The sequence below is a fragment of the Lissotriton helveticus genome, chromosome 3_1, assembly GCF_964261635.1.
Source record: "Lissotriton helveticus chromosome 3_1, aLisHel1.1, whole genome shotgun sequence".
In the NCBI taxonomy this organism is placed as follows: domain Eukaryota; kingdom Metazoa; phylum Chordata; class Amphibia; order Caudata; family Salamandridae; genus Lissotriton; species Lissotriton helveticus.
In genome coordinates this window covers 21,278,614-21,298,602 of record NC_136061.1, presented here as the reverse complement: position 1 = coordinate 21,298,602, position 19,989 = coordinate 21,278,614, and the positions used below count along the sequence as shown (strand labels likewise).

The 19,989-nt window shown below is 51.5% G+C and overlaps 1 protein-coding gene across 1 annotated transcript in view; it reads left to right on the top strand.

The window, feature by feature from the left end:
* Window positions 1–19,989, top strand: part of LOC144822056 (unconventional myosin-X-like) — a 618,454-nt gene that overhangs the window by 535,881 nt on the left and 62,584 nt on the right. Inside the window, exons 31-32 of the mRNA XM_078679130.1 lie at window positions 12,390–12,584; window positions 19,703–19,860. Of these exons, the coding sequence (XP_078535256.1) occupies window positions 12,390–12,584; window positions 19,703–19,860 (353 nt within the window). The remainder of the gene's footprint in view (window positions 1–12,389; window positions 12,585–19,702; window positions 19,861–19,989) is intronic.

Below are 19,989 nucleotides of genomic sequence, written 5' to 3'. Positions count from 1 at the left end.
ATCTCCTACGCCGACGACACCCAGCTGATCCTCTCCCTGACCAACGACCCCGCCACCGCCAGAGCCAACCTGCACGAAGGGATGAGAGAGGTAGCCGAATGGATGACGACCAGCCGCCTGAAACTGAACTCGGACAAGACGGAGGTCCTCATCCTGGGCTCCTCGCCCTCCGCCTGGGACGACTCCTGGTGGCCCCCCGCCCTGGGCACCGCACCCAAACCGACGGACCACGCACGTAACCTGGGCTTCATCCTGGACTCCTCCCTCTCCATGACCAGACAAGTAAACGCCGTCTCCTCGTCTTGCTTCAACATCCTGCGCATGCTACGCAAGATCTTCCGGTGGATCCCCACCGAGACGAGGAAGACGGTCACCCAGGCCCTCGTCACCAGCCGACTGGACTACGGCAACGCCCTTTACGCCGGAACCACCGCCAAGCTCCAGAAGAGACTCCAGCGGATCCAGAACGCCTCGGCCAGACTCATCCTCGACATCCCCCGACGCAGCCACATCTCCGGACACCTGAGAGATCTGCATTGGCTCCCGGTCAACAAGAGAATCACCTTCCGTCTCCTCACCCACGCACACAAAGCCCTACACGACCAAGGCCCGAGCTACCTCAACAACCGGATCAACTTCTACACTCCCAAGCGCCTCCTCAGATCAACCAGCCACGCCCTCGCCGCCGTCCCCCGCATCCGAAGAGCGACAACAGGAGGAAGGTCCTTCTCCTACCTGGCCGCCAAGACCTGGAACTCACTCCCGACCGACCTACGCCTGACCCAAGACCACCTCTCCTTCAGGAAGAAGCTCAAGACCTGGCTGTTCGAGCAGTAACGGCACCCCCCCCAACCCAGCGCCTTGAGACCCTACGGGTGAGTAGTGCGCTCTACAAATGACCTGATTGATTGATTGATGTGCACGTTAACAGTATAAAAGGTGTGCTCGTGATTAAAGGATGCAAATAGTTGCTGGTCTAAGTGGTCGGAACTTACTTGGAGCTGAGAGCGCTGTCGCGAACGTCCGGGAGGATGCAAGCGATTAGCGCATTCGCGTTGGGAGTGAATAAGCAGACGTGAGAGTGCGTGAACACTGTAGAAGGACTGCTCCTGGAACAGTGTACACGGGCGCCATATTGGAGTGTGGGGTCAATGTGTCGACGGTGAAAACAATGGTGACACGAGTGCAGCAAGGTTAAAAGGAGGATGGGGACATCAAATGAAATGAAACAATAAAGGAAAAATAAAAGGTAAAATACTAGTAACATAGACAAAACATAAAATGGTATGACCATGGTCTGAATCGGAAACGTTAATGATACATCCAGTTATATTGCTACAGGTAGCAAAGGAATTCCATCCGATCATTGAGTCCGTACGGTTGCATCGTAGCCATGAGTCGGATCCAAAAGTTCTCACGTTTCAGTAGTGTGTTTTTGTTGTTTCTGCCTGGTTTGATTTGTTCCAAAATCAAGAACTTCAGTTGTGGCACTGTATGGTGTTTTTCATGAAAGTGTGCTGCCACTGATGATTTTAAGTTGTTAGTCCTGATGTTACTCTTGTGCTCCAGTATGCGTGCTCGTATCTTTCTCTCTGTGTGTCCTATGTAGCTCAAACCACAGGGGCACTTGAGCATATAGATCACATTGGTGGTGTTGCATGTGGCATTGACTTTGAGTTTGATTTGGTGACCTTTCATGGGATGGTTAGTAGAGACTCATGGCTACGATGTAACCGTACGGACTCAATGATCGTCTGCTACAGAGCCTCGTGTCACATGTGTGCACAATGCAGGGTAGAGGATCCCATTCTGTTGAGACCTTCACAATAGATTGTCGGTGTCTCCTCAGACTACAGACATTTAGCACTGCTGATCCGTCCATCCATCTGTCCACCCATCCATCCGTCCTTCCGTCCATCCATCCGTCCATCCATCTATCCTTCTGTCCATCCATCCATCCATCTATTCAGCACAGGGAGCCTTGAGAAGAGGAACGCTCAAGGGACAGAGAGTAAGGGAAAAATGGAGACTGCGACAGACCACCTCAGAGACTTCTAGTCTAGTAGAACCAGGAAAGCAGGTTGTTGGGAGGCTCAGTATCAGAGCACTGGATGATAGAAAGACATATACAAGAAGAGAGATTCGAGCAGGAAGTACGGCACACAATGACACCGTGACAATGACTTTGACAATAACGAAATGGAAAGAAAGCGTCAGATAAGTCTCAGGTACAGACGAAAAAGCTCCGGCAACCTCCAGTCTATTCAAAGCAAGGTCAGGATCTAACACCCGCGCCAGAGAGAGACGCGGCTTCTTCCTGGAAGCCGCATCTCTGACGGTGCTTCCAGGTTATTGGTTGTTTCCTGGTCTTGCAGTGTCTGAGCTTGTGGCTCTCTACCGCCCCCTAGTCTAAAGCTTCAGTGCTCCTCATCGCTACTCCGGGCAATCAAGAGCCCACACGGAGTTCCTTGGTTACCCCGTTGCACCAGTCCCTTTGATCCTGGACTCCAGTGATAACCTTCAGGACCCCCCAGATACCGCCTACCAATCACTGGTTGTCCCAGGACCCCAGGAACGTCCTAACGTGCCCAGTATGAGGCCGGACTGGGGTAGCGCCTGTCTGCTTGCAGGGAAGGAACTATTTACAAACAGTGTCATTGGTTCATGGATCTTCCCAAAGAAGTGGGGAAGGGACTGGTTTTTAAAGCCGCTGAAGGCAATGCACCAGTAGTGATGGCAGGTAAGAAAAGTACCAGAGACCACGAGCTGCTATAAAAGTATAATGAATGCAAAGCTACAGGGGCAGTCCAACAACCCTGAACTAGGGACTAACACACGATATACCCAACAGGAGGTTCAGGTAGAGAAGTCACAGAAAATTTGCAACCTATTGTGTAGAATAACAAATAACAAGGAAAAAGGAGAGGGAAGAGAGAAAGAAAAGAAGCCTATACAGTCATATATTAAAAATAAACTTTATATAAATTTCAAAGGAATATCGTGATTTATTACAGTTTGGGAAAAACATTTAAATATTTAAAAGGACAATTACGCTCAAGACAAAAGGTTGGCATATAACAAACAAACATATCATAAACCAAACCAGTGGCTTAACAAAAAAAAATTACATATAACAGAAACAGCACAAACAAAAATAATGTGCCCTTCAAATACATTATGGCCACAAAGAGCGTCGACGGCGTTTCGACCACTGTATTAATATGCGGTCATCATCAGGACTTGAATTTGCTTGAGCATAACATCACTTGTAATTAAAATTGTCGGACCCACCAATGGTCAATAGTTGGTAGTTCAGTTCAAACTTGAAAACAAAATCCAGATTAGGCACTGAGCATCCAAAGATGTGGTTCAAATTGATAATCGCTATCAAAAATCCGCTTGATTCTGCACCCAATAAATTGGCATGATTCGTATATTCGAGGGGACTGTCTGACTCCGTCCACGCTTCGTGAATGAATTTTCATTCCTGTTAGAAACGGGACCCTGGCCGGCCAAGACTCGCGTCGAGGTCAGTCAGGGATCACCATTTCTAAGGTCAGGGCTAGGGAGTCACACACCAAGATAACCCCCGCTCACCCTCTAGGTAACGTGGCGCGAGCAGCAAGGCTAATCTCAGAGGCGATGTGTAAAGCGTTTGCGCGCGCACCCCAGCGACAACAACCAAAGGCCCACCACAAAGGAAACTCCACACAAGGTTATATCAAAAATAGCCTTTGTATTATAATAATAAAAACACATTAGATAACACACACACTTTACAATGTGCCAACAGGCACGGGCAAGATTTACAAGGGATTATGTACAGGACAGGGCCACCTGGACCACTGTCAGGGGTATGCACTTGTTAGAAATAATACTTGTAGGTATAACACTTTAGCACATCAACATACAATGACTGTAACACAGAAATAGTAAATGTAGCATACAACCAGTAACTACTGGTAAAGGGAAAATACCTCCTACGCCACCCTAGTCTCTGTAGGGAAATCACGCAGGGAGCTAGGACCTATGGAAGGAAAACCTATCACCTACTACGCCACCCTAGTCTCTGTAGGGAAATCACGCAGGGAGAAGGAAACCTATGGAAGGAAAACCTATCACCTCCTACGCCACCCTAGTCTCTGTAGGGAAATCACGCAGGGGGAAGGAAACCTAAAATAATCACCTAGGCAAGTAACATTTAGCAAAGGCAATCAAACATCAACATTCCTCTAAGCAGGTTACTTTTAGCAAAGGGGAATAAAAGAACAAGGCATTACCTAAGCAGGTCACTTTTAGCAAAGGTAATGACACCAACAATCCTCTAAGCAGGTCACTTTTAGCAAAGGGGATAAACACATAAAGAATTACCTAAGCAGGTCACTTTTAGCAAAGGTAATAATAAACAAGAATTGCACATGTAACATTAAAACACATTCAGAGGTGCAGGTTAGAACTTTTGCGCAAGAATCATATAGCAAAGAAATCACAATGCGCAGGGTGCATGTAGCACAACACTCAAAATGTCCCTCAGGCCAACTGGCCTCGAAAGGGGCGGAATGCCCTGAGTCTCAGTGTCAGGGAGGTCTGCGCAGGCAGCACAGACACAAAAGCCTAAACGTAGCAACTGTCCACTAAGTGCTGGACAGTTGTAAATATGCACTGGGCAAACGTTGGAGCCAGGAGGGCTCAAGGACCAAATGGGCAAGGAGCCTCTCAGGGGCTCACCAAGCAAAATGTGCCAATAGAGCTCAGCGCTCTAAATAATGAATATGCCCCCAGAGCCTCTCTCAGGGCTCTAAACGATGTGGGCAATGAAGAGCCTTTCTGGGGCTCATAAACAAATAGGGCACGAGAGCCTCTCAGGGCTCAAGGAACAAAGGATGGCCCCTCTAGTTGGAGTCCCCCACGGGGGACTCAGGAATCAGAAATGCCCCCAGGAGCCTCGGGGCTCCAAACAGTCACAAGCGCTAGGTCGCGCTATGGGGGAGGGGCGGACACCGGCAATGTGTCCCGCGGCCCCTCTCCCTCCTTTCAGGCACTCACCGGGTGTCTTGCTGCTGGAGCAGCGCGGGGCTCCTCACCTCACTCGGGAGCCTCGCAGACACGGGAGCAGACGTCCTCGGTCTCCCGCCTGGCCTCGTCTCCTTTCCCTCCGCCTGACTTCCGCCGGGGCCGCCAATGGCAGCGCGGCCCTGGGGGTCAGGAGGCGGGACTTCCGGGTCGCAACAGGCAGCGGCCCGGCAACGGATTTCAGGGCTCCCGGGCTGCGGCGGTGAACACGGGACAATGCGGCGTGGGCAGCCGCTCTTAAACAAATAAATACCACGGGGCAATGCCGGGTGGCACCGGCCTTCAATTAATAAGATAAAGCGAGGTGGCACTCGCTACGCCGAAAATCGGCGAAATCAGGCGGACAGATGCCGGGTAGGCACCGGCTGCATACAGCGCGCTCCCAAGCGCTTAGGGGCCACAGAAAGCGCGCCTAGCGCTAAAAATAGAAGCAAAGCGCTATTGAGCGCTGGGGCACCAGGAAAGCGCGCCTAGCGCTATAAATCAAATAAGAGCGCCTCCAGGCACTCTAAGTCAAAAGCAAAAGCTCCAGCAGGGACTGGAGGCAGGCAGAGGGGCAGGGCAGGGCCAGAGCCAGCACACTGGGTCTCCAGGCAGGGAGACAGTCCAAGTGGCGGTCCTCCTGGCCCCAGCAGCAGCAACAGCCCCCTCTGGCAAGGATCCACAAGTAGAACAATTTCTGTGGGGACACAGCCCCATATTTATACAGAGAAATCCTTTGTTAGGAGGTGCAGGGTGGGGGGAAACCAGTTGCAGCTGGCTTGGGAGTACCCTTGATGGCCCAACCACCCCTTTCATTCACTGGGGAGGCTAGGGTCATTAGACAAACCACAGGGGGGCGGAGCCAGCATTGTGTGGGGAAAACCCAGCCCATCCAGGACACAGATCTACTCCTCCCACACATCACTCATGCTGATCTCACACTCACCACCGGGCAGACCCATCCAGATTTCCTGGAGCCTGGCATGCCAGCCAGCTCCAGCCAATCACGCCCCAGTATCCTCACTGCACACATACATCAATGTCCAGAAGTAGCACTTCCCTTCTAGACACATACAAGCCGCACATACCATTGCGCAGCATTCATTCTCACGAGTTCATACATACTAAACTCGAGCCTGCACTCCCCACACATCAGGAACTACCAGGGCACACACATTCCCCATACATTCCTATGGGAGGGCAGGCCAGCCATACTACACGCACGCACTTTCACTCTGGGACACAGGGAAAAAGTGCGCCAAGACCCAAAAATCACTACACAGGGTCACAAATAAAGGCAAAAAGATTCGGGGTGAACCTGCCCTAAGGCCCAAGTCTAACACGACCCCCTTCCAGCCAAAACGCAGGGCAGACCGATCACCACCGTGATGGGCTTCCCTGCTTGGGGCGATAAAACAAGGACGCGGGCCCACAACTGCAGGGACACCCTCCTGTTTTACGCCACGGTGAACCCCTAGGGTTCCTTCTAAAACTACTGTAGGGACTAACTGGGGTACCCCACTGATACTCTCCAGCTGCCCTCGGCGAGGACCAGGCCCTAGGCCATCCAGGTACCACTGGATCCTGTATACTCACAAAGTGGGGGGTAGTAACCCCTGGCACATAACAGCCATTTTCCACTCTTCCTGTCTGCAAGACAGGGCTAGACTTCCACTGGTTCTCCAGCCTAGGGTCTACAACCTCAGGCGGACCAGGAGTCTCAGGGAAGGCTCTCCTCCCCTTACCTCTTCTCCTAGGGTTCCTCCTCCTCCTGCGAGGGGTTCCCTCTAAACAACATTCTCCCAACCTAGGGTTTAACCCCTCAGGTGGTACCGGGGTCAGAGGTGGGCTCTCCCACCCTCTGCACCCCCTTCCAGAGTCCTGCTCCCTCCCAACCGGGGCGGTACCTCTGGAGAAAGAACTGGTTAGGACACTGATTACAGTAGTCCCACCCTTCAGGTCAGGCTGATCCTGAACCTGGCCATCCAACCTCTGGTCTAAAACCTTCGGTGGAACCAATGCCTGGCATTCCAGGACTTCTGGGGACTCACACACCATCCCCCTGAGGCTAGCAAATGACACATATGTTGGGTGACTGTCTGCCTGGCGCAGATCTCCCGCCTCCTGTCCACCTGACAGTGCGCAAAGATCCCCCAGCACAGAAGTGGTGTCACCATGGTCACTACACGGGATCCTAGCCCCACTGGGTAGTCCCTGACCCACTGGTTCTTCCACTGGGGAACTCCCCCAATCACTCCTCACGCTGGACTCCGGTACTCTCCCTACTGGAGCAGTACTGCCAGACTCTATAACCATGGAAGCTCCGCTTACAGATGCTCCAGGTTCTCTACCCACGAGGAGATCTCCCTCAAGTGAACTAACAGGCAAGTCTAGGTTCCCTTCCTGGTGTTCCCTAAAGGAACCATCCAGACTCTGTGACAAGGCTTCGGGCGTTTGGGGACTCTCGGTCACACACTCACTCCCGCTCCACTGAGACAGGCAGTCAGCCCCTACACCCTCCTCACTAACCAAGGACCTAGCTGGGCTACTCTCACCCTCCTCCACCACACTGGGCTGGAAGACACCTGACCCACTATTGTTGGAATCACTCACTAGTGACTCAGAAGAACCTCTCGCACTGTCCCATCGCTCTGCTTCCGCTGCCAGCTCACATGCGCCAGACAATCCACACCCCAACAGGTGTGTGCGCAACCCTGGGGAACAACAACTGAGCAGGTGCTCTTTGACAATCAAATCAAAAAAGATGTCAAAATCATCTTCCGTGTGAACCTTTACCCAATCAAACAGTGTCCCACAACATTCGTCCTCAAAATCTTCCCAAGACTGGTGAGGCAGTTTTCTAAGATTCCTGAATCTCAACCTTAACTCCTCTTCTGGGAAAACAGGCACCATACTCGGGGAACTGAGAGTGGGACTGTCTACACTTATATTTAAAAAGCTGCCACCACTGGACTCCACCCTCTCTGGGGAATCCAGACAATTACAACTGTGCGCAGGGGAGAGTCTATCCTCTAGGGCTGCTCTCTCACGGATGATGGCCCTTCTCTCCACCTCTATCCTCTACTGCGCTAAGAGTCTTTCGATCTCTAGCTGCGCCATAGCCTGGGCATGCTCTAACATGAGCTGTTCCATCGCTAACTGGTGCTCCCTCTCTTCCTTCCTATCTAACCAATCCTCTGGGGACAGGACAAGGGATGGGGCGCTGGTACTGACACTGGGCCTAGCAAGGGACTCCCTATCTATGGGGTCCTCACTATCTGCTGGGGCCCAACCACTGTCATCATCCAACTCACATTCTTCATCAGAATCTTCAGGGCTCCCCACAGACTCACCACCCTCATGGCGTGTGGCCTGGGCCCTTTCCTCGCTGCGCTCAAGATCCCTTTGATCCTTATACCATTGGACCAGGTGGTTCCTAAGTTGGTTCTCAGTATCTGACTCATCCACCCCTATGTCTCTCTCTCTACAGAACCTTTCCAACTCCTGCATACTGTACCAAACTAGATCACTGAGATCAAAAACAGGCTCCATTTTGGCAGACGTTCTAGAGACGAGATCACACAGGGAACCTGGGGGTCTGAGCTAAACAGGAGTACACAATTAACACAATTCAGCAAGATTCCTATCTCAGAACTTGCACTCCACTGTCCAGCGTAACACACACTCATTCACACACAACCCTCCCCTCGGACTGGTAAGGCAGTTTCTACCACCCCTGATTATCTCAACCTGACCACTAGCGACACAGGTACCAAACTCTGGGAGCAGGGCGGGGAACAAGGTACTGGACAAAATACAAATGACACCTTTCAGGAGAAGCAAAACTGAACTTCCCTAAAAACAATAATCCCAAAAAATGTGGTTATCTAAAATTGCAGAGTTTTGAAGTGTGGCCTGTCGCCACTGTGGTACAACGCAAACGCAAGTCCAATCCCACCGCTAGCCACCAATGTTAGAAACGGGAACCTGGCCGGCCAAGACTCGCGTCGAGGTCAGTCAGGGATCACCATTTCTAAGGTCAGGGCTAGGGAGTCACACACCAAGATAACCCCCGCTCACCCTCTAGGTAACGTGGCGCGAGCAGCAAGGCTAATCTCAGAGGCGATGTGTAAAGCGTTTGCGCGCGCACCCCAGCGACAACAACCAAAGGCCCACCACAAAGGAAACTCCACACAAGGTTATATCAAAAATAGCCTTTGTATTATAATAATAAAAACACATTAGATAACACACACACTTTACAATGTGCCAACAGGCACGGGCAAGATTTACAAGGGATTATGTACAGGACAGGGCCACCTGGACCACTGTCAGGGGTATGCACTTGTTAGAAATAATACTTGTAGGTATAACACTTTAGCACATCAACATACAATGACTGTAACACAGAAATAGTAAATGTAGCATACAACCAGTAACTACTGGTAAAGGGAAAATACCTCCTACGCCACCCTAGTCTCTGTAGGGAAATCACGCAGGGAGCTAGGACCTATGGAAGGAAAACCTATCACCTACTACGCCACCCTAGTCTCTGTAGGGAAATCACGCAGGGAGAAGGAAACCTATGGAAGGAAAACCTATCACCTCCTACGCCACCCTAGTCTCTGTAGGGAAATCACGCAGGGGGAAGGAAACCTAAAATAATCACCTAGGCAAGTAACATTTAGCAAAGGCAATCAAACATCAACATTCCTCTAAGCAGGTTACTTTTAGCAAAGGGGAATAAAAGAACAAGGCATTACCTAAGCAGGTCACTTTTAGCAAAGGTAATGACACCAACAATCCTCTAAGCAGGTCACTTTTAGCAAAGGGGATAAACACATAAAGAATTACCTAAGCAGGTCACTTTTAGCAAAGGTAATAATAAACAAGAATTGCACATGTAACATTAAAACACATTCAGAGGTGCAGGTTAGAACTTTTGCGCAAGAATCATATAGCAAAGAAATCACAATGCGCAGGGTGCATGTAGCACAACACTCAAAATGTCCCTCAGGCCAACTGGCCTCGAAAGGGGCGGAATGCCCTGAGTCTCAGTGTCAGGGAGGTCTGCGCAGGCAGCACAGACACAAAAGCCTAAACGTAGCAACTGTCCACTAAGTGCTGGACAGTTGTAAATATGCACTGGGCAAACGTTGGAGCCAGGAGGGCTCAAGGACCAAATGGGCAAGGAGCCTCTCAGGGGCTCACCAAGCAAAATGTGCCAATAGAGCTCAGCGCTCTAAATAATGAATATGCCCCCAGAGCCTCTCTCAGGGCTCTAAACGATGTGGGCAATGAAGAGCCTTTCTGGGGCTCATAAACAAATAGGGCACGAGAGCCTCTCAGGGCTCAAGGAACAAAGGATGGCCCCTCTAGTTGGAGTCCCCCACGGGGGACTCAGGAATCAGAAATGCCCCCAGGAGCCTCGGGGCTCCAAACAGTCACAAGCGCTAGGTCGCGCTATGGGGGAGGGGCGGACACCGGCAATGTGTCCCGCGGCCCCTCTCCCTCCTTTCAGGCACTCACCGGGTGTCTTGCTGCTGGAGCAGCGCGGGGCTCCTCACCTCACTCGGGAGCCTCGCAGACACGGGAGCAGACGTCCTCGGTCTCCCGCCTGGCCTCGTCTCCTTTCCCTCCGCCTGACTTCCGCCGGGGCCGCCAATGGCAGCGCGGCCCTGGGGGTCAGGAGGCGGGACTTCCGGGTCGCAACAGGCAGCGGCCCGGCAACGGATTTCAGGGCTCCCGGGCTGCGGCGGTGAACACGGGACAATGCGGCGTGGGCAGCCGCTCTTAAACAAATAAATACCACGGGGCAATGCCGGGTGGCACCGGCCTTCAATTAATAAGATAAAGCGAGGTGGCACTCGCTACGCCGAAAATCGGCGAAATCAGGCGGACAGATGCCGGGTAGGCACCGGCTGCATACAGCGCGCTCCCAAGCGCTTAGGGGCCACAGAAAGCGCGCCTAGCGCTAAAAATAGAAGCAAAGCGCTATTGAGCGCTGGGGCACCAGGAAAGCGCGCCTAGCGCTATAAATCAAATAAGAGCGCCTCCAGGCACTCTAAGTCAAAAGCAAAAGCTCCAGCAGGGACTGGAGGCAGGCAGAGGGGCAGGGCAGGGCCAGAGCCAGCACACTGGGTCTCCAGGCAGGGAGACAGTCCAAGTGGCGGTCCTCCTGGCCCCAGCAGCAGCAACAGCCCCCTCTGGCAAGGATCCACAAGTAGAACAATTTCTGTGGGGACACAGCCCCATATTTATACAGAGAAATCCTTTGTTAGGAGGTGCAGGGTGGGGGGAAACCAGTTGCAGCTGGCTTGGGAGTACCCTTGATGGCCCAACCACCCCTTTCATTCACTGGGGAGGCTAGGGTCATTAGACAAACCACAGGGGGGCGGAGCCAGCATTGTGTGGGGAAAACCCAGCCCATCCAGGACACAGATCTACTCCTCCCACACATCACTCATGCTGATCTCACACTCACCACCGGGCAGACCCATCCAGATTTCCTGGAGCCTGGCATGCCAGCCAGCTCCAGCCAATCACGCCCCAGTATCCTCACTGCACACATACATCAATGTCCAGAAGTAGCACTTCCCTTCTAGACACATACAAGCCGCACATACCATTGCGCAGCATTCATTCTCACGAGTTCATACATACTAAACTCGAGCCTGCACTCCCCACACATCAGGAACTACCAGGGCACACACATTCCCCATACATTCCTATGGGAGGGCAGGCCAGCCATACTACACGCACGCACTTTCACTCTGGGACACAGGGAAAAAGTGCGCCAAGACCCAAAAATCACTACACAGGGTCACAAATAAAGGCAAAAAGATTCGGGGTGAACCTGCCCTAAGGCCCAAGTCTAACAATTCCCAAAGCGTGGACGGAGTCAGACAGTCCCCTCGAAGATGCTATGTTATGCTCAAGCAAATCCAAGTCCTGATGATGACCGCATATTAATACAGCGGTCGAAACGCCGTCGACGCTCTTTGTGGCCATAATCTATTTGAAGGGCACATTATTTTTGTTTTGTTTTTCACCAAAGTTGGTGCAGACATTGCTGTATATCTCTAGACAGCTGTTTCTGGGTTCAGCCCTTCATCAGTAGAGAACAGAGTAGTGCCATCGGGAGTTGCTGAGATGCTGCCCCCATGTCCCAAGGTCACAGGACCACTTCACAGGTGCAGCCCAGGGGAGCTCGTCAGCTCGAGGGAACTCTTTCTTTATCTCTGGCTCATCCGCTATAGATCGTGGTCTTAGCTCTGTTCCCCGCCCCATCCCTATCATCCTTTCTAAAACCTTGTGTTTGTCTGCTCTCCCAGGCTGGCTTCATAAAGAAGTTCATGGCGGCAGCAAAATGTCCTCCCTGAAGTTGAAGAAGCGCTGGTTCGTCCTCACCCACAACGCCCTGGACTACTACAAGTCCTCCGAGCGCGCCGCGTCCAAGCTCGGGACCCTGGTGCTCAACAGCCTGTGCTCGGTGGTGCAGCCGGACGAGAAGGTCTTCAAGGAAGCAGGTAAGTGGTGCACATCTGGGGGTTTGCTGGGTCAACATTGACACATCTGGAGCTACAGGTGTGCAAGGCTACTGTGTCAGCAGGAAAGAAGGACAAAAGAAAGTCCAGCATCATGTCTGTTAGTAATTCTAGAAGTGAAGAGAATGAAAAAGTTCAGTATTGCCAGGGTAGTGGGGCACAGTGGCAGCTGGTAAACCTTTAAAGTGGTAGGGCAGACATGTATACATCAGCTTGCAGGATGTGGGTAAGCACTGCCTCGTCCCAGGAGGGTTCCAGCAGTATGGAGGAGGGCTTTCCTCTGAGAAGTATGAAAGCGGGGGCTGAACACGACACATTTGCAACAGGGAAGGGAGATAGAGAGGAGTGTAAATCTGACGGAACACAACGGATGGTGGCAGGGAGAAAGGTCAGAATGGCGCATGGATAAAGAAGAGGGCCGCGTGCCACAGTAATAAGGGGGCGTGTGCGAGGTGAATCAAGGTCGAGAGTGATAGAATTAAATGAGAGGTGTGAGAGGTGTGACGTAAGGCTGAGTTAAGAGACAACACACTATAAACAGAGCTGAAAGCATCACAGTGAAGAAAAACAAAAGCAGACAATCGCAAAGAGTTAAAGAAATAGTTAAAGAAGACACAGGGTGACCACAAAAATGATGGAGATAAGAGGCGAAACATATAAGAGAAGACCGAGTGACTCAGAGAGAAAAGAGCAGGGAGTGATGAGGTCAGGTATCCAGGAGGAGGCATGGAAAGGAGCATGGTGCGTGACAGCGAAAGGAAAGAGACCCGCCCCCCTCTCCAGACCATCCAATCATGCCATGCAGCCCTGTAGGAGGCTACCTTGGCATATGGTGCACACTTATTCAAGTGTAGCACCCTGCACCAATCCAGATAACCCTTATGCTGTTTTAGTGGTTTAGACAACCTTAGAAAGCTCTCCAAGTGGTAGCTGTGGAGAGCAGCGTTCAGGAGGAGTGTAAAGCCGTTTGTTTCACCAGAGCATAATCTTATTGATATAGATTAAGTGAAAAAGAACCACACAGTGTATTTATAAAAATATCTATTTATTACATAAACTCACTAACCAATGCAACATCTCCTACCCGTAGATATAATTACAATACACACAATACTTTAGCAATATGACCGGTAAGTATCACAAGAACACAGTGGGCTCCAGGGGGAGACCAAACCATGTACAAAAATAGTAGAATGCGACTAACGACCGAAGTCAAGAGTGGACCCAGAAGACTCGGAAGTGTTGAGGAACCAACCGAGGTCCAGAAAGGCCACTCAGGGCCCCACTGGGGCGCTGGCAGCATCCGAACACACCAGACACAGCCCAACTCGACCCCCCAGCCTGCCAAAAATACAGCCCACAGCTACAACTTCTATACCGTCCCCTCTGCCATTGCCCAGGTGCCCGCCTTACCAATCCGACCCGGACGGAGGGTGATGGATTTCTCCGACCTTGATGACTGACATGCAGCCTCCGAGCAGGCTGCACATTGAAGCCCCCGGAGCTCGATGGACTAATGGCCTGAGCTGCACCTCTGAACACTCTCTCGGAGTGGACACAAAACACGTTTTAAAATACACATCCGCATTGCTTCACAGATGAAAACTGTTTACATTGGAGGGTGCAAAATGGGAGAGGGGCAAAGCCCCAACACCCTATTGGACAAACAGTCCTTAATAACCAAGTTATAATATATGCAATACATACTAACCCTTCAATATTACACCCACCAGAAGCCTTAAATAATCTGCAGACGTCTTGGGGGTTACCCATAACTTATTTCAAACTTCTGCCTTACAAAAGAGGAAGGTGCGCTGTAACTCCCAGAGAAGGCACGATCAAGCATTCTTACTCGAAAGGAATGACCCTCGAGCAGGGGTCCATCAGCAACAAAAAACAGCTGTCCTGAAGAGTCCATCATAGCCGATATTAAAGAAAAGAACACTCCTAAAACATAACATGTGTATGTGTGAAGCACACGTTCACTCCTGACGGGGCATCATGCCGCTGAATAACAGATGTTTGCTGTTACCCAACTCAATGGTACTCGTTTTATCGACCTCAGAAGGATGAAAGGCTGAGTGGACCCACCGGGATCTGAACCTGTCGCCATGAGGTCGAACACAGACCCCTACAGTGGATGCATTAGTCAACTGAGCCACCAGACCCGGCTATGACCCAACAATATGGTCACTATAGCACCCTCACCCCACTACCATTCTGAGGCCCCCCAGGGTAGGACAACCAACCCGGCCTCCCTCTGAGCAGCTGATGAGGGTGAGACACGTGTCTCGAAGGGCTGCGGGACCTAACGTGGGAGGGAAAGAGGGGCCAGCTCCAAAAAAAAAACATTACTGGAGGGCCCGGCTCCTTAAGACTCCCATTACTAGAGGGCCCGGCTCCTAAAGACCCCCGTTACTAGAGGGCCCGGCTCCTAAAGACCCCCGTTACTAGAGGGCCCGGCTCCTAAAGACCCCCATTACTAGAGGGCCCGGCTCCTAAAGACCCCCGTTACTAGAGAGCCCGGCTCCTAAAGACCCCCATTACTAGAGGGCCCGGCTCCTAAAGACCCCCATTACTAGAGGGCCCGGCTCCTAAAGACCCCCATTACTAGAGGGCCCGGCTCCTAAAGACCCCCATTACTAGAGGGCCACGCTCCTAAAGACCCCCATTACTAGAGAGCCCGGCTCCTAAAGACCCCCGTTACTAGAGAGCCCGGCTCCTAAAGACCCCCGTTACTAGAGGGCCCGGCTCCTAAAGACCCCCATTACTAGAGGGCCACGCTCCTAAAGACCCCCATTACTAGAGAGCCCGGCTCCTAAAGACCCCCGTTACTAGAGAGCCCGGCTCCTAAAGACCCCCATTACTAGAGGGCCCGGCTCCTAAAGACCCCCGTTACTAGAGGGCCACGCTCCTAAAGACCCCCATTACTAGAGGGCCCGGCTCCTAAAGACCCCCGTTACTAGAGGGCCCGGCTCCTAAAGACCCCCATTACTAGAGGGCCACGCTCCTAAAGACCCCCGTTACTAGAGGGCCCGGCTCCTAAAGACCCCCGTTACTAGAGGGCCCGGCTCCTAAAGACCCCCGTTACTAGAGAGCCCGGCTCCTAAAGACCCCCGTTACTAGAGAGCCCGGCTCCTAAAGACCCCCATTACTAGAGGGCCCGGCTCCTAAAGACCCCCGTTACTAGAGGGGCAAAACAAATACTCACTACAGACCCTCCAACGGCTCCCCAATTGCTAGGCCCTATCGTCACCAACTTTGCCAATATCTGGGTGGACAAGCCCATCCCTTCACCTGGACCGACAATTCCCTCATCTGCTTCAATCTATATTTCAACCACCAACGATGAACCACCCCACCCAAAACCTCCTTTCACAACTAGAACATCAACTCAGAAGAAATCTGGACCTCAGAACTGCAACAACACCACACCAACTCAAACACACCTGTTCATTCAACAACATAAACCACTGGATCACCTCCAGTGCAGGCGCCGTGGCCCCTCTCAAAAGCACAACCACCACAATCAATCAGGGTACCACAAAGACGAGACTGCTAGGAACATGGTACAATTTATTATCTTCGATGCACCAAGCAACACTGCAAGCTGCTCGCCACAAACACACCGACAGGCAACCTACAAATCCACTCTCCAGCAACTGAAACCCCCAAACACACAGCACTGACCGAGAAAATAGACAAAACACTAATAGCTTTAAGGAAATCTTCTCCATAGTGAAGGAATTCACCACGTCCGCTGCCGGTTCCTCTCGCCATCACCCTCTCTCACGCTCCTCTTCTGTGCAAGATAAGCACAACCTACAACTTTGAACACCAACCAAACCTCTATACTCAGGTAGACCTCCTTCAAGACAATGACAGCACCTGAGAAACCACACTAACTTACTGGCCCACCATCACCTACATGGAAACCACCAAAGACATTTGCTCCATCCATTCAGGAACCCCATTGGACCCCTGCCTGCACTTCGCCTTCAAAAGAGGTCTCAAGTCCATCTGCACCACCCGCAACCCAATCCTCAATGACGCCCTTACCACTGCTACCTTCTTGGACCACAGAAAACCCACCACAAACCTGCCTCTACTGATAAAACTGACAGCAGATCCAACTTAACCAGCAAACTACAGACCCATCTCCCTGCTACCCTCCCCAGCACAAGCCTTGAAGAACCTCACCAACAAGAGACGAACAAACCACCTGAACAACCACCACCTCCTGGACCCATCCTAATCAGGCTTCAGACTGTACCACAGCACAGAAACCACTCTCATCGCTGCCACTGACGACATCGGGCCCATCATGGACCGAAGCGACACCACAGCCAACCATCCTACTCGATCTCTCTGCGGCTTTTGATACAGGCTCCAACCTGATCCTCATCCAGCGCCACCACAAATTTGGTATTGGAGGAAGAGCTCTTCAGTTGATCAGCTCCTTCCTTATAGGACACAGACAGAGAGGCAGCCACCCCTGAACCCACCGAGCTGCTCTGTGGAGTCTCCCAGGGGTCATCACTCAGCCCCAAACTCTACCATATCTACATGACCCCACTCGCCAACATCATACGAACCTATGTAACCAACATCTCAGATGCAGACGAGACACAACTCTTTCTCTTTCCTCCACTAACACCACCAGCCCCCAAGCAAAGTTGAGTCCGAAGTTGACTTTTTAATCTCTGATAAGACGGAGGTAGTACTCGGTTTGGAAATAATCATCACTTTGGTCTTCGGCCTGGTGGCCATTTGAACTCTAGCCCGCACCCCATGTATCTCACACCTCGTCTGCCAAGCTAGGATCTTGTAAATCATGGCTGACAACAAACTATTGATGTCCAGCCAAGTGAACTTGATTCCCTCTCCCTGCTTCAACACCCTCAAGAACCTCAGGAAATTCTTCATGTGCCTTCCTCTCAATGCCCTCAAGCAAGACTGCGGACACACTCTCTACGTGACCATCTCCACCCAACTCACCAAGGGTCTCCGTATCATTCAGAATGCAGCAGCCAATCTCTCATTCAATCTCCCTCCACAAACCATCATTTCTACCTCCAATGATTCCCGATCCAGAAGCTTGCACTGATTACACAAAGCATTGCACAACCTAGGCCCCACTGACCTGAACAGCCGCGTCAGCCTCTGCACCTCTCCAACCACCTCACTGTAGCCAACCTCCTGATTGCTGCTCCCCCCTGATCCACAAACCCAGAACCAGCGGCCACGCCTTCACGTATCTGACTTCTAAAGCCTGGAACGAACTCCCCCCCCCTCCCCCTCACGGAAAGGCCGCCAGCTCAGTCCTTGAATTCAGGAATACAATGTGGCACCAGATAGGCCTGCGTCTACCCCATATTTCCAGTGCCAGGAAATCCCTTTGGGGTAAGAAGCGTGCTTTAAAAGTGTTCTGAACATGGCATACCTAAGGGCCCGATTTAGATGTTGGCAGAGAGAGAACTTTGTTGCAACTTCGATTTAGTGACAGCGGAGACCACTCCGTCTCTGCCTTGGTCAAGCGTCTCCAACCGCCCGATGGAGGAAGGGCCTCTGGAGCTTTGGCTATAGGTCTGTCCACCTCATTTAGATGGGCGGCCGTATAGCCATTTTTCAAAGCTTGTCACCGCCAGGAAAAACATGGCAATAAGGGGCATTGAAAAGTGCTCAATGCGTCAGGGCGACCAAGTGCTATGTTCTGTTTCTCTGCCGGAGGGTAAACTGACCACGAGGAGGTAAATGAGGCCCTTAATCGACAGCAAGGAAATGTTTGCATTCTTCAGTTGCGAGGTTCCCTCACCATCTACTGCTGTGTGTGCCTGGTTCCTACCACCACTGCTCTTTAAATAACGTCCCAGCCCAGGGCACGCGTCCCAGCACATGGCACGCATTGCAGCCCAGGGCACTCGCCAGAGCCTAGGACTCACGCACAAGCCCAGGGCGAACTACCTAGCCATGGGTACGCGCTCCCGGCCCAGGGCAGGCACCACACCCCAGGGTATACACCACAGCCCTGGGTACATGCCTCAGCCCAGTGCAGGTGCCTCAGCCCAGGGCCAGCACCACAGTGCTTTTGTCCAAGGATTGTTGCAGGGATTCTGCACAAACACAGAACTATGCGTAGGATTATGGGACCTTACTGCATAGGGACTGAGTCATCCTACTACCTTGGTACCCAAGAGCCCCGGACCGACTAGCTATAGTGTCTCAGTTGCTCTCCTACTCACTCAGAGAGAAACAAGTGGTTACACACCGCAGAACAAAACACTACCAACTCTCTCAGGAATCGCGGTTGCAGGACACACCCTTTCTCTCACACACTCCTACTAGACCACAATAAGATCTGATAGAGATATGGACAAGGTTAAAATATTTATTTTAACTAATGTGCTCTAGTATTAAGTATACGTGCCACAATAAGCAGGAAAATGCATAACACAAATACGGTCAGCATAGCAAGTAGTCCGTAAATCATGAAAGGAGCGGCCATTATGAAAAGAGAGTGTAGCTTAATCTCCCTCCCCTTGTATAGAAGCAGAGTGATTATATACTAGAAGGTGTCTGGGTGTTATCTGCAGACCCTGTACCGGTCTGTATATGGTATATCTACATCATAGGCGCTGTCTCACTCTTTTCCCTGGAAAGGTCCCTCTCTAAGTGTGTGTTACCTATTCGCGTATTCCAATAAGACCAAAGTATGTATTCCCAAACAACAGCTGCATCGGTATGTTTTGTCTAGGCGCCAGGGCCTCACCAGAACAGAATACCAAGAGGCATTGTTGATCGACCTTGCTCACAATGTTCAGACTCAAACCCTAGAACCTGCTGAGTGTGAGCACAGCAGTAGATTCTCATGTGCAAACAGCAAAAGAGGCCTTTGCAAAATAAACCTGTGTAGTAACGTGCGCAAAGCAGCGGACAGTCTGCAGCGTGCCCATGCTAACTTAAAGACGACAATGTCCCTTTGGGCCATGAGACGGGATGTCTTCACTTACGCTGTAAATACACATCCTTGTGATGTGGAGGAGATACTCCGTGTTTCATAATATGAACATTAGTAACAGATTGTTTTCTCATACTCCTAGGGTATTGGAATATCATCATTCATGGACGTAAACATTCCTATCGGCTGTACACCAAACTCCTAAATGAGGCGATGAGGTGGGCGTCGGCCATCCAGGGTGTGATTGACAGCAAAGTGCCCATAGAAACGCCCACGCAGCAGCTGATACGAGACATCAAGGTAGGTTGTGGCATAAACTAGGGAGACTTTTGAGTTCAGACATCCACAGGGCCCCTCCCCCAGTGCTGCACAGATGTATCCATGTAACCCCAAGACAGACATCCACGGGCCCCCATCCCCAGTGCTGCA